The sequence below is a fragment of the Monodon monoceros genome, unplaced genomic scaffold (assembly GCF_005190385.1).
Source record: "Monodon monoceros isolate NGI ecotype Baffin Bay Population unplaced genomic scaffold, NGI_Narwhal_1 Super_Scaffold_8, whole genome shotgun sequence".
NCBI classification, from domain to species: Eukaryota; Metazoa; Chordata; class Mammalia; order Artiodactyla; family Monodontidae; genus Monodon; species Monodon monoceros.
This window is the reverse complement of record NW_021703785.1, coordinates 72,473,552-72,487,924: the sequence shown is the minus strand read 5'-3', so window position 1 is coordinate 72,487,924 and position 14,373 is coordinate 72,473,552. Positions and strand designations below refer to the sequence as shown.

Sequence of the window (14,373 nt, the reverse complement as noted above, 5' to 3'; positions counted from 1 at the left end):
CCGAGTCCGCGGAGGACCCCCGAGGCCGGGGAGGACCCCCGAGTCCGCTGACTCGCAAGTTCATCACGCCCAAAAGGCTGGATGTTTCCACGGGGCTGCTACCAAGCTTGTATTTCTGCTACACTTGTGCTGCTGATTTTAAGATTGATTTACAACCAGTTCTGCTTCAGCTTTGATGCTGTAGCTTGTCAGGACGGTTTGAACCTTGAAGGAGCACCTCTGGTATTTGTTTCCTGACAGCTGTATGGCACCTGCAGATCTGAGAGGCAAACTTCTAATTCTGTGACCACAAGGCATCCACTGGCTCTGGGATGCTCAGGTTCAGATAAAATACTTCTAGGTGTTAATAAGTCACCAATACATTCTCCCGAGTCGGACAGCTCTCTGGAATAGACCACGTGACGGGGAAAAATTCCTTCCCTGACGTGCAGCAGGACGAAATGAAGCAGAAAGACACACCCTGCTGTTCCTCTTTAACGTTATTTCTTTACAGAGGGTTAGATTTGAGGGAATTAGCTCCTGCCCTTAGGCTAGAACTGCCCTTAAAGTGAAAGCATCCAGCCAGTTGGTGTTTAGTCAGCGACAAGAAGAGGCGAGTCAGTCCTCCGCGAGGCTCGAGGTGCCCCGTGCCTCTGGCGCCCTCTCCAGACTCCACGGGTCCCAGCACTGGTTCCTGCTTTGGAGGCTGTGTCTGCAATCCCTTCGGCCTTCTGAGTCCGAAATGGAACTAATCCACAGCAGCCTGCTGCTCGCTGCCGATCTCATCTCGTCTGAAGTGCAGTTTTGGACTTAATGTTCTTTTCTTGAAATGATCTTGTTCAAAAATGGTTCTTCTGACTGAAGAATTCAGTAGTAAAACAGGAATTGTCTTTTTTTTTTGAGGACATTACACCACCCTCCAAGCAGTGGTTCTAGCCCTTCCTGGCTTTTCTCATTGCTCTGGAAACAGACAACAATATTTTTAAACTGACCTCAGTATCGTGGTGCATTTCAGCCCAGCACTTAGGTCCGATGCTGACAGGGTCTCGCCACCGTTTGCAGGCGCCCCGCTCCGCGCGTCCTCGGGAACCGGAGCCCCCAGGCAGCTCCTCTCACGGGCCGCTTCTAACCTCCCCACCACTCGGCCCCACACGCCCGCGTGTCCACTTGACTCTGGGTTTCAGGCCGGCGCCGCGAGCGGCCGCGTGGGCAGCAACGCTGTGCAGTGGACATCCAAGGCGAGAGCCGTCCTCCTTCCTCAGACGTGGCCCTCCTCCCGGACTCCATGCTCTCGGACCCTCCCCGCCATCTGACCAGCCGCAGGCCCTTCCCGCCAAGCCTCCGACGGCTGCTCCCCTCCCGGCCCCGCTGCCAGCACCTTGGCTCTGGCCCTCGTCACCGCTGACCGCAGCAAAGGACGGACGAGCCCTCGGGTCCAAAGGTGGACTCCAGGGAGGCTGCCGGCTGGAGGTTAATGAGAAGGGGGGCTGGGGCAGAGTCACAGGAGGGACTCGGCCCCGAGGGGAAGCCCGGGACACAGGAGAATCCCCCTCGTCACCAGGCGGGCGAGCGGAGGGGCCGGGACTCCCGCAGTGTGGGCAAGGCGGGTGCAGAGACAGATGGGGTGCAGGTTCTTAACACGAGGACATTTAAGCGTTCGTCCCTGTCCGTCCCCCTACCCCCCTTCGCTGACCCTGCCACACGCGCTGTCCTGCCTGTCTTGGGATCTCTGAGCCCTGCGGACTGTCCCTCGGCTGGAGTCGCCTTGCCCTCAGCCCTGCTCTGCGCCCCGAGACACCAGGCCACGAGTGCAGGGATGCTGTCACACTTACTCCCGGCTGCTTCTCAGGTGCTGAGAACGGAGCCCATTTCCTGACGGAAGGACTCACCTATGGCCTCAGTGTGTCCTCAGTAAACGTCCTGCAACGAGACGGATGAGGGCTGCTGCGAGCGCACCGGCAAGTTGCCACCCGACACACTTTTTCACGACCTGGTTCCTCCAGGAGCTCCTGGTGAAGCCCGTCCTGAGGGCCCAGCAGAGGGCCGGCTCCCCGCAAGCCTGCGCCCTGTGCCCGAGCACGTCCGTGCCCCCGAGGACGGGCAGGGGGCGGTTACGGGAGCAGCAGCACGTCAGGCCATCCTCCCCCTTCCCAGACCCCGAAGCGTGGAGCCGGGAGGACTAGGCCACTGCCTGATGGGCTACGTGCTTCTACGTCGTTGGCTAAGGTGACAATCCCCAGAGCAGCTCTGCACGTTGATGGGCACGTAGCTGACTGGATCACAGATATTTTAATTCTGTCCCCTTAACCACAGAAACAGGTTATGATGGAGACTAACTCAGATCAGTTCTCCAGGAACTCATCCATTATTCTACAGTTGACAGTAGTGGTTAAGGTCAAGTCCAAACAACAGAAATCGCGGATTCACATTACGCATCCAGAGATACAACCGGAAAGAGAGTCACAAATAAAGGTGGGCTTTGGCCCTTCTTTTTCTGATTCCATTCAGTCCTTCCTTTAATTTCTTTTAGTGCTTTTTTTGTGTTAGGCACAATTCTAAATGTTGAAGATTCAAAGATGAATATAATTGTACACAGGCACTCAGGGAGGTACAGTTTAAGGCGGAAAAACACTACCTAATGTAACAGTATATCACCAAAATTCTGAGAGAAGAATACATTTTCCATGGGACACGCAGACAGTAAACATACAATGTTGACAATTAGATTAGAGCTAACTTACCGTAAAGTATCACTCACTTAATCCTACTTTACAGAACTTAAAAACCTTTAACGTTACAAGGCACTATTTAAACCTAAACCTCAAAATTAAGGAATTTTCAGACTTGGCATCACGTAGATGCTACCTAAACACATCGGGGAAATATGGCATCATAGTTTACCAAACAACACACACATTCAGACTGAGAGAATATTCAGAAGCATAAAGGGTAGAGGAAAGAGCAAAGGCTTTTTTGAGGTGAGACAGGCTTTGAGGCTTGTTTCCCCCTCTGGAAACAGGACACAGCGCCCTCCTCAGGGGGCAGCTCTGAGGACCAAATGGGACGTTACTGGGCATATAATAAAGGGCAGCTACTTGTTGCCCACACATGACTGTAGCTACAGCTGAAGAAAGGGAATCCGGAAACGGCAGAAGGATTCTGGTTTGGAGAAGGTTCTGAAAAAGCAGTAAGAGTTCCCGCTACCCCGCAGGTCACAAAAGCCACCCCCGCGCCCCAGAGGACGGTACAGAAAGTCAACGCTCCCTACCTGCCCCGTCTGATAATGTCGGGCAAACTGGTGAACCACTCGGTAATCATTTGCAAAGTACTCCATCAGAATAGAAGGGACCTCGGCAAAGTCAGTGGGGCACCTGGTCCCTAAAATGGGGGAGAAAGAAAAGAGTTGGCATGAATCACATCAACACGTTCATCCTACTACAAACACTTTTAAAATTTTTTATCTGTACTTCTGATGAACTATGATAATCTTTAATTCATTAAGTCAATATTTTACTGCTATAAAATTATTGTACATATTTACAGAAAAGTTTGTAGTAGCCTCTTATTTTCCCACGTATCAGAAGTAAAACAATATGTTTGCACAGGTGGACAGAACACCTTGTAAAGCAACGGCTCACACCCTCTACAAACAAAACTGTCTTCAGCTATGCTGGGCTATATCTGAAACACAAATTACAACATTCTTACTTAATTAACACAGCAATTGAATTTAATTCATGAATTCTATCACCAAGTGCCCGTCCGTATCCTTCATTTGTTTTAAAAGTACTTTATCTATTGATTGCTTCTGGTAACAAGGTCAATCCTCAATATAGAAAGGCAACATTTCAAACTCAAAATTATTTAAAGAACAAATCCTGTAAGCAAGTCGTGGCGACACTTTATGATTCTGTCCGGCCCATCTACCGCAGTCTTTTCAAATACCTCCCTCCTCCCCCAAAATACTGTGTGTAAAGTTAGTTACTAAATACTGAAGACCAACACTTGCCCAGGTGGTCTAAGGCTGACTGACCCTGTCTGATCGCAAGCTTAAGACTCAGAGAGGATAAGCAGGAGGGAAGCCTGGGGCGTCACCTGACATGGCAACCCGTCAGCAGGGGGACCACAGCTTTATGCAGGGGAGAGCAGAGGAGAAATACAAAGCACCTGGTCATACCTTTACAACATGCCTTGAGGTTTTCTAACTGCTTTTGGATAAAAAGAGGCAACGGTTCATTCACTTATTCACTTGCTAAGTCTGTGCTCCTGGCTAAGGAGATACGCTTATTCATACACACGGCCAGACTGAAATTCCACATAATAGAGGACAAAATGTAAAATGGTACAAACTGAAAAGACAGGCAACTGAGATATTCCTTGGTGAGAAGTGTTGTCAAGGATGGAAAAAAATGTAACGAAGATCGGGTAGCATCACAGTTGGAAGGATAAGATGATGCCATCTGCGATAAATGACCACAGATTTTCTAAATGAAAAGCTTTTACCAATTTAAAATGAAATGTACACGTTTAAAGTCCCCTCTTCTTGGCTCACCAGTGACATGCTGATAACGAGTCCGTCCCAGCATTGAATGCATGGCGTGTCCCATTTCATGGAAAAGATTTTCCATCATCCCAGGAGTTAATAATGTTGGCAAAGTCTTTGAGGAATGGGGAAGGTTCAGCATCAGAACGACAACTGGGAGCTGATAGCCCCCGTCTTCCTTTAATCGGCCCCCACGGATGGTGAAATGGCAGTCCTTTAAGAAAACACGACAAGTGAAAGGTAATATAAAGTTGTATCAAGATGTGTGAGTACAAATTTTACCTTAATTCCATTCTTCTATTTATTTAGTTACAGACACTTTTATCCCAATACTTTGTATTTTGCTAACATATTAACTTTTTTAAAACACCAATAATACATTGAGCTTGTGTTGATGAACTCATTCCTTCACTCCAAAAGTATGTGTTGAGTGATGCTATACCAGATACCGGAGACAGAGTCACCACTGAGCTTAGCCCTGCGCCCTCAAGGTGCTCACGGCAGGTAGGAAGGGACAGCCGTGGACCGCGGGGGGCGCTGATGTTAATGGAGCCCCTTCTGTGTCAGGCAATGAACCAGGAGACACTTTCCACACCACCGTCTCCATCACTTGGAGGTGACGAGCTCCCAACTGTCACAAAGCAAGGAACCTGGAGTATCTTTCCCGGTTCGCATACACTTCATCACTTACTCTTCACAATGAGTCTATGAGGCAAGTATTTCATTTTTCAGATGAGAAAACAAACTGAGCCTTGGAAATACTAAGTCACGTGTCCAAGGGCACACAGCTAGGGCTGCGGCATCTCAAACCTGAACCCCCCAGGCTGGCAACTAGGAGCTGGGGCTCAGATCACTAACCCGGATTCTCCAGCCTTTCAAGCAGAGAGAAGGAACAGAGGACGCAGAGGTCAACGACCCAGACTCTGGTCCCACCGTCCAGATCTACCAGCCAAATCACCTTGGAAACTGGTTCACCTCCACCAGACTCACCTCCACCCTGTCAAACGCCAGAGCAGCTGCCCAGATTCATAAGCTCATGTCTGCTAAAACTGCTTTGGAAGCTGTGAAACCACTATTTAAATATAAGGTACCATTATTTCTGTTGGAACTTAATAACCCGAATTCTTGACAATTCCAATCACACTGCCCAAAATTGCTTGAAGCTGATCGACCAGGAAACCTGGTTTGCGGCTCGAGGAACTGAACCTCACTTTTCTGCATAAGGAGTGAACTGGTGGTTGATAGGGTCTCCACAGGGACACACCTTGTGCCATTTGAAACTAGGTCCATGTCAAGTATGGAAAGTGGCTGAGAGATGGGGCTCTGGTCAGGAAGTCTGGGTTCAAATCCTAGTGCTTCTAACTGTGTGACTCTGGGCAAGCAGTAACCTTACCTCTCCGACATCAGCTTCCTCATAATGTCAGTGTCCGGTTCAAAAGGCTGGATGTGAACTTTCAAAGATGTGACATGAAAAAGGACCCAGAGCACTTGCGGGCCCACAGAAGGGCTGGTAAAATGCCAACTATCATTATTACTACCGTTACCATGACCCAGATAAAAGTGACAGATACAGATCTATGTAATTACCTTCATAAGTTTTATTAGCTTTAAATTCTAACCAAATTTCAAATTTATATATTTAGCCACCATCAGTAATGCCTTTTTTTTTTTTTTAAAGATTTTTTTGATGTGGACCATTTTTAAAGTCTTTACGGAATTTGTTAACAATACTGCTTCTGTTTTATGTTTTGTTTTTTTGGCCACAAGGCATGTGGGATCTTAGCTCCCCGAACAGGGATCGAACCCGCACCCCCTGCATTGGAAGGCAAAGTTTTAACCACTGGACTGCCAGGGAAGTCCCCAGTGATGCCTTTTAAATACTAGGAACTACAAAAGTGAGGTATAAAGTTCACATCAAGGGCTTCCCTGGTGGCACAGTGGTTGAGAGTCCGCCTGCCGATGCAGGGGACGCGGGTTCGTGCCCCGGTCCGAGAAGATCCCACATGCCGCGGAGCGGCTGGGCCTGTGAGCCATGGCCGCTAGGCCTGCGCGGCCACAACGGTGAGAGGCCCATGTACCGCAAAAAAAGAAAAAAAAAAAGTTCACATCAATACAAATTAACTGCTGATTACTTTAGAGAGACCATTTTGTAAACAAAGCATCACCTGGTGAGGTTTGTCTGCTCGCTGAAAAAAATCACAGTAAATGTACCCCAACAGTCCTTCAGATTCATGAACCACGGCCTAGGGGGGAAAAAAATGAATTTAGTGGGGAATGAGGCTTTTAGAAACTCTAAAAGAAGAAACACATTCCTAGCACGAGAACCTGTTCACAAAACACCCAGAGCCACAAATACAGACGTTTCATTACTTCCTACGTCCCATGTGACCTCGAGGTGGCTTCCACTTTGCCCTCAACCTCTTCTCCTGCATCTCCAGGACAACTATGATTTGGGAATTCTGTCAGAAGAGGACACCCTCCTCCACAAGCCCTGCGTCCTGACTGGCAGTCCCCAGCGACGCGGCTCTGCCACTGGGCCCACACCACCCGCAAGAGGTGGGAAGCGGTGCTGGCTGGACCATTTTAGCGACAAAATTATAGCTCCTCCAATCTTAGGATGTAAGGATACGCAAGCACACCAACTCTAACCCTGGGATACAGGAACAATACACAGTGCCTGCCTGCAGCTGAAGAGCAGTAATTAATACCACCACTGCCATCCTTCTCCCAAGTCAGGCTTCCAAGAGGCCCAGCTCGCAGGAGGGATGGTCTCCATCTTTGCACCACCTGGGGCCTCTGCCATAAAGAACGGCAACCTTATGCTTTAGGGCTTCCTGCAAGCATATGTTCATTACTCCAGCAAGCGTCTACCAAGCATCTACCTGGTGTCAGGGACTGCTCAAGGCATCTGGGGAACGGCCATGAGCAAAGCCGCAAGGGGCTCCCTCCTGAGCTGGGGAAGCTCTTCATCGCCCACATCGTGCCCTTTCACTCTTTTCACGGTGTGTCTGTACATTACCCACTGCTGCCATTTTGTGAAGCACACAGAAGGATGCCCAGTGACAACCACGCTCCCCGCTGATCTCCCGACTCCACCACCCCCTGCTCTACGATCACGAAGTGCAGCCAGGAGGCCACAAGACAGTTCACGTTTCTCGTGCACCGTGCGCTAAGCACGTGAGCAAAGAGTAAACAAGAGAACAACACCACCTTAGGGCCCATAAAGCCTCAAAATCTTATCAGGAAAAAACAATGACAGTTGCAGCTCACATGAAGCGGGCCCTGACAGAAGGGTGGATCCCAGGCTCGGAGTGACTGTCCAAGGAGTCTCACCAAGAACACAGGCCGCAGGCTAGCATCTGGCACGAACGTAAGCCCCACGGGCGGGCGGGAAGGGGTGGGAGGTGCCTAAGGGAGCTGAAATTAACAGATGCGATACCTGGCACAACGGGGACGTGAAGGGCAAAGACAAACGTTCGTTTAACCAGGGTTTGTCGACATAAAAGACTCAACCTTCTATCGACTTCCTTAAAAACAGATTTTTTTTCCAGAGAAATAACTCTGCTGTTAAATGTTTACATTAATTTCAGGCAACAACTGATGTTTAGAGGAAAGTGTTTCTTTCGTAGCATCCTACATCAGAAGTGGCGATTTAGATCTTTCATCGGGCAAAGACAAGCGCCATCGGGGCAAAGCTAACTTGAGATGAAACCGCTGTTAATTCAGTACCAAACCCGGGAGTCCAGGAGCGCGGCTTCTTCACTCCAACCGGGCCGCTTACCAGTTTCCGAACATCTTCACTCCACACCTCTCCCTCTGCAGGCTGCTCCACACACAGCGAGATCCCTAACAGCCTGTTAAACAAGGTATTCAGGCCTTCCATGCACGCTCCCAGGGAGAAGAACGGGCAGTATGAGCTGGGCTCGCTGTCGTACCTACAGAGGAGAAGCAGCTCAATCACAGTTCCGTTGGCTTCAGTTTCTTGAGGTTAAACTCAGCTAACTTTTCATTGACAATTTACGAGCCAAGAAAGGACTGAAAACCTATGGTAGGTTTCGAGCTTCTGAGGGACTTTCAGACTCAGTCTTCTTCAGAAGAACAGCAGTCTGATTATAACTGTAGTAAGAGTAATACCAGTTGGAACTATAGTGGTAAAACTCACTCTATGAAATGCGTTATATTCTAAAAAGAATGTCACATGTCACGTCCGGTAAAATATTTGTTAATGGAAAAAGCTCCGAAGCTCTGTCATATAAACAGTCAGATCTTAATTTATCTTTTTGTTATATATCTTAAACGAAGGGTAATATTCTCGTAATATTAATCATTCTTCACCCCAAAACAACTCTTTTATGTTTTTTATTCCAACATAAACCAAAATACACCCAGAATGCGTGAGGTGAATGTTTCTGAATCATTACGCCAGGCCAAACCTTATAACCATAGCCAGAAAGAAGAGATCTAGAATGATAGTAGGTACTGAATCTATTTCTACTTCCTGGGATTAACCAAATATGTACAAACTTACGCTTCTTACTAACTGGGGGACCGGATTTAGTGAGTATGAACTGCACCACAAGTGAGATTTTGGTACAGAATCCACCAATTTACACCTTAATTTCTGATCACTTTTTCATAAAAGCAGACTCAGTGGAGTAAGAGACTCGAGTGGTCCAGCGGCCTCGCTCACTGATTCGTTCACTCACGCAGCCGTCGACTGGCCCGCTGGACGCCGGGGATGGAAGGGGGCAGAGCAGCGGGCGCCCAGTAGGCTCAGGGGCCGGTGTTGAGGGAGAGAGGGCAGGGCATGCACAGTGGGGCGGCGAGGGCCAGGGCTTCCTTGTGCAGTGGAGATGGGAGGGGAGCCCAGGAGAGGCCACGGTGCAACCAAAGTACGAAGGCACGAGGCAGCAGGGCCACTGCAGTAACCAGGGGGTTAAACGAGAGCTCAGGACGCAGGTAGATGGGAAAGCGGGGGAGAGACGCTGACATCGTGCGGGGGGTCCAGGGAACCGAGAGCCTGGCCCGCGAGCCTGAGGAGGGGGGACTGTGCCCTCAGGCATGGGGTCTCCCAACATTCTGATTGCGCATCCCTGTCAATAAAATAACTGGACTTATTTCAACCTTAATATGGGTATGTTTATAAATTATAGGCATGGGCTACTGATCTATTACATTTCAAAACAAGACATTTTTATAAATTGAGATTAAGAAAAGTAAATCTAAAGAGGACTAGTGGATTATCCTAAAGAGGATAACCTAATCTCTTACGGGGTTGCTTGCGGCCTGGGAGACGTGGGACATCGCTTCTGCAGACACCAGAGGAGTGACCTGGTACCTGGAACCTGCCAGGCTGACGGTGAGGAGAGTGGACGCAGCACAGAGAGGGCGGAAGTCACCCAACAAGGGTCTGAACAGGGGCAACAGCAGGGGCTCTAAGACCAGGAGCGAGATCTAAGTTTCTTTTTCTTTTAGATGAAAAAGTTTCAGGACTGTGAGGATTTGGAGGCTGAAGGAGAAAGAAAAGCCTAGACTAACATGCAGGTCTCTGGCTTGAGCAACCACGTGGGTAGGAGCCATTTAATCAGAGCAATGAACACACGCGCACGCACATGCGCGCACACACACACAAACTGAAGAGGGGAGGGTGGGTGTGTTTGTAGGAGAAGAAGCGAGATTCAGTTTTGAAGACACTGACTCTGAGGTCCTGGGAGAAGTCAGCACGGAGGCTGTTATGGCCGAGGAGAGTGTGAGCTGGAAAAGGAGGAGGGGAGGGGCTGACAGGAGGGTCAAGGGCAGGTCCCCGGACTTCCAGGCGAAGGGGTGGAAAGGAAGACAAGGAAGAAGAGTTAAAGACGGCAGACTGTCATACAGAGTGAAGTAAGTCGGAAAGAGAAAAACAAGTATCGTATACTACCGCATATATGTGGAATCTAGAAAGATGGTACAGATGAACTGGTTTGCAGGGCAGAAATAGACGCAGACGTAGAGAACAAACGTATGGACACCAAGGGGGGAAGGGGGAGTGTGGGATGAACTGGGAGATTGGGATTGACATGTATGCACGAATATGTATAAAACAGGTAACTAATGAGAACCTGCTGTATAAAAAGTAAATAAATAAAATTAAATTTTAAAAACAGAGATGGCAGAGAATTGGAAGAAAGGGGTGTCACAGAAATGGGGAAGGGGGATGTGCTGTAACATGGGAAGTAGCTGCCACGTCTGGCCCCCGGCCCAGCATATAAGGACCCTGGAGGGCAGCACTGTCCCAACGACTCCCAACGACAAGCAGAAAGCTGAACAAGCTGAAACCAGCAGCTCTACTTAGACCCAGCAGAGAAGTGAGGTCACAGAGCAAATCGCTGGGCCCCAAAACTGGAGAGGCAGGCAGGCAGATCCAGAGAGCCACAATTCACAGGAGGCTCCAGGGGAGACGAGCACCAAGGTAGGAAAACAAACTACAATCGACAAATTGTCTGAGAGCTAAAAATTCCAGGGGGAATCCCTACACTTTTATGAGTTTTCCCTCCAGGAGCCCCACCAGGTTCTCACAGTGAAGATGGAGAACAATTCCCCCATCTTCCAGCAGAGGAAGGAAAAAGCAGCCATTATGAACTCCACCAGCACGTTCTGCTCTTCTTAATAAGGCCTGCCCTCCAGAGAGACTCTTTCACCAGAAAGAACATCCACCTCACGCCCCCCCCAGCCTTCCCATCTCATCAAAGCGGAGGGGACTGGAAAGCACTTGTGAAAGTCGCAGCTGAGACGCAGGGCCCCTAACAGACTGAGACGTAACCAGAGGCCTGCAGATCACACCTCCTCCGTCCACACATCAGCACCACATCAGCAGGGCTCCCGTAAAACAACAGGGGACACGACCCAGGCCTGCAGGTCCCAGACCTTAGTTAAGCAGAAGTCTCCCGAGAAACCCAAACAGGGGAGACACAGAGAGCACACCAAAGGAGAGTTACCTCCTGCCCCAGGGTTAATGGAAAAAGCAAGCAGAGCCCGGCTCCTGGCCAGAAAAATATCTAACCTCACACCAAAGCCCTCATCATCTCAGTTCCTTTCACCCAGTATACCATGTCCAACCTTCAACAAAAAATTTCAAGTCATGCTAAAAGACACAAAACACAGTTTGAAGAGAAAGAACAAGCACCAGAACCAGGTTCAGATATGTCAGGGATGTTAGAATTAGCAGGTTGAGAATTTAAAACAACTGTGATTAGCATCCCAAGCACTCTGAAGAAACAAGTAGAAAACATGCAAGAACACATGGGTAAGGCAAGCAGAGAGATGGAAGCGCTAAAAACGAATCAAAAGGGAGTGCGAGAAATTAGAGCACTGCAAAGAAAATAAAGAACGCCCTTGATAACTCATCAGGAGACTGGGTACAGCCGAGGAAAGGATCAGTGAGCTTGAAGAGACGTCAACAGAAACTTCAAAACTGGTATGCAAAGACAAAAAAGAAAAACAGAAACAGAAGAGGATACCAAAAGAACTGTAGGACAATCACAAAAGGTGCAATGCACACGTGATGGGAAAACCAGAAGAAGAAAGAGAGAAAGGAATTGAAGGAATATTTGAAGTAATAATGACTGAGAACCTTCCACACTGAAGACAAACACAAAACCACAAATCCAGGAAGGTCAGAACACCAAGTAGGAAAAAACAAAACACGACACTTCGGCAGATCATATTTAAGCTGCAAAACGTCAAAGACAAAGAGAAAATCTTCAAAGAAACCAAAGGAGAAAAACGTAACCTCACCTAAAAAGCAACGGTAAGAATTACATCAGACTTCTCTCCAGAAACCACACAAGAGGAGTATGGAGTGACATGCTTACAGTTCTGAAATAAAAACCCACAAACCTAGAAATCTGTGCCCAACAGAATTATCCTTCAAAAGTGGAGAAATAAAGGCTTTCTTGGACGAACAAAAATTGAGGAAATTTCTCACTAGTAGACCAGGCTTATAAGAAATGTTAAAAGAAGTTCTTCAGGAAGAAGAAAAATAATGTAAGTCAGAAACCTGGAGCCACGTAAATAAAGGAAGAGGGTTAGAAGAAATAAATGAAGATATTAAAAAACTTTCTATTTCTTCTGTTTCGTATTTGTTCAAAATAGTAATAGCAATGATGTATTAGGTGATTATAGCTTAAGGATAAGTGACATAATGACAGCAATGTTAGGAGGGACTGGAAAGAGACCTAGGTGCCTGCACTAACCAACAAGCAGTAAGTACTACTGGGAAGGAGACTCACGCTACTTGTAAATGGGTATGTAAACTTCAGGGCAACTACTTCAAACAGTGAAAAAAGGAGAAAAGCTGGAATCATACAACATACTCAGTTAAAACCATAAAAGGCAGAAAAAGAGTGGAAGACAAAAAAAAAGAAAGGAAAAAAGATGATACAGGCAACAGATAGAAAACAGTAACAAACATGGTAGGTTTTAACCCAATAATATCACTAATCACTTTAAACATCAATAGTCTAAATGTAACAAGTAAAATGCAGAGAATATGAGAATGGATTAAAAAGCAAGACCCACTAAATGTTGGCTGTAAGAAACTCACTTTACAGAAAAGAAACATAGTAAAGCTACAACAACACAGCCTATGCATAACCTAAAATAGGTACTGACTTGCCCACGACACCTACATATGGTAATCAGGCAAAGCTCAAGGAGACAACTTAGCTTGGAGAAAATAATTTAGGTACAGAATACAGGCTTGTATAATACTCCACCTACAACTTCCGCTCTGTATGAACTAAATGAAACTATTATCAATGGTGAAAAGCAAATGGTATTCATTTGAAATGACTGAGAACAAATGCATCAAAAAATAATATAGGGCTTCCCTGGTGGCACAGTGGTTGAGAGTCCGCCTGCCGATGCAGGGGACACGGGTTCGTGCCCCGGTCCGGGAAGATTCCACATGCCGCGGAGCGGCTGGGCCGTGAGCCACGGCCACTGAGCCTGCGCGTCCGGAGCCTGTGCTCTGCGATAGGAGAGGCCACAGCAGTGAGAGGCCCACGTACCGCAAAAAAAGAAAAAAAGTAATATAAACTCCCTGTTTTTAAAAAAGCTCTCAAATAATATCCCCTGGCTTACCAGTCCCACCATCTAGAGATAACCACTTCTTGTGTATCATCATTTTATCTGTGTAAGAAGGCTTACGTGTGTGTGTGTGTATATACACATCTACATGTACAGAAATACACACATATATACATAGACACACATACAGAATCATACAATTCTTATCCTGCAATTTCCTTTTAACACACATTTTTAACAAAAATATGTTTTGCTGTATTTAACAAAAATTTTAAATACTGTCCCCTTCAGCACATAAAGCTCTGGTCCACGACAAGCACCTGCCATAACTTCTCCAAAGCGTCCACTCCCTGGTGTGTGTGGCCAGTGAGAGTCCGCACCTTGTAAGCGAGTGTCCCTTCCCTGACACTGTCTGAAACGGCCCACACACGGTAATACGAGGAGCTGGACTTCTGAACATGTCTGTGTCAATTTTAACTTCTCTACAGAAAATGCACCCAGAGCTGTGCAGTCAGCTGCTGTTAGTTGCTGTCAGTTCACCTCGGCGACAAACAGCCCACAAACACCCTGCCAGGCAGGTACAGACCTCTCTGTGGGATCCATCCAGAAATGACGACGCTGCATAGAGGATGAGGTTTTAGATTTTTAAACAGGTGTTGCCAAGTCATCCTGCCAACCGCGCAAGCTGTGATAGTGTGCACGCCTGCCCTCCAGGCATGGAGGCCTGGGCCCTGGCACCTCAGGCTCCCTGCCTCTTCCTTTGGCTCTGTGGGCCGCTCAGGCTC

At 47.7% G+C, this 14,373-nt stretch overlaps 1 protein-coding gene across 1 annotated transcript in view; it reads right to left on the bottom strand.

The window, feature by feature from the left end:
- The window catches only part of MIPEP (mitochondrial intermediate peptidase), a 133,279-nt gene that overhangs the window by 81,926 nt on the left and 36,980 nt on the right, over positions 1-14,373 (bottom strand). The window contains exons 11-14 of the mRNA XM_029209971.1: positions 8,304-8,457; positions 6,688-6,765; positions 4,532-4,736; positions 3,248-3,357 (exon numbers count right to left, since the gene is read on the bottom strand). Of these exons, the coding sequence (XP_029065804.1) occupies positions 3,248-3,357; positions 4,532-4,736; positions 6,688-6,765; positions 8,304-8,457 (547 nt within the window). The remainder of the gene's footprint in view (positions 1-3,247; positions 3,358-4,531; positions 4,737-6,687; positions 6,766-8,303; positions 8,458-14,373) is intronic.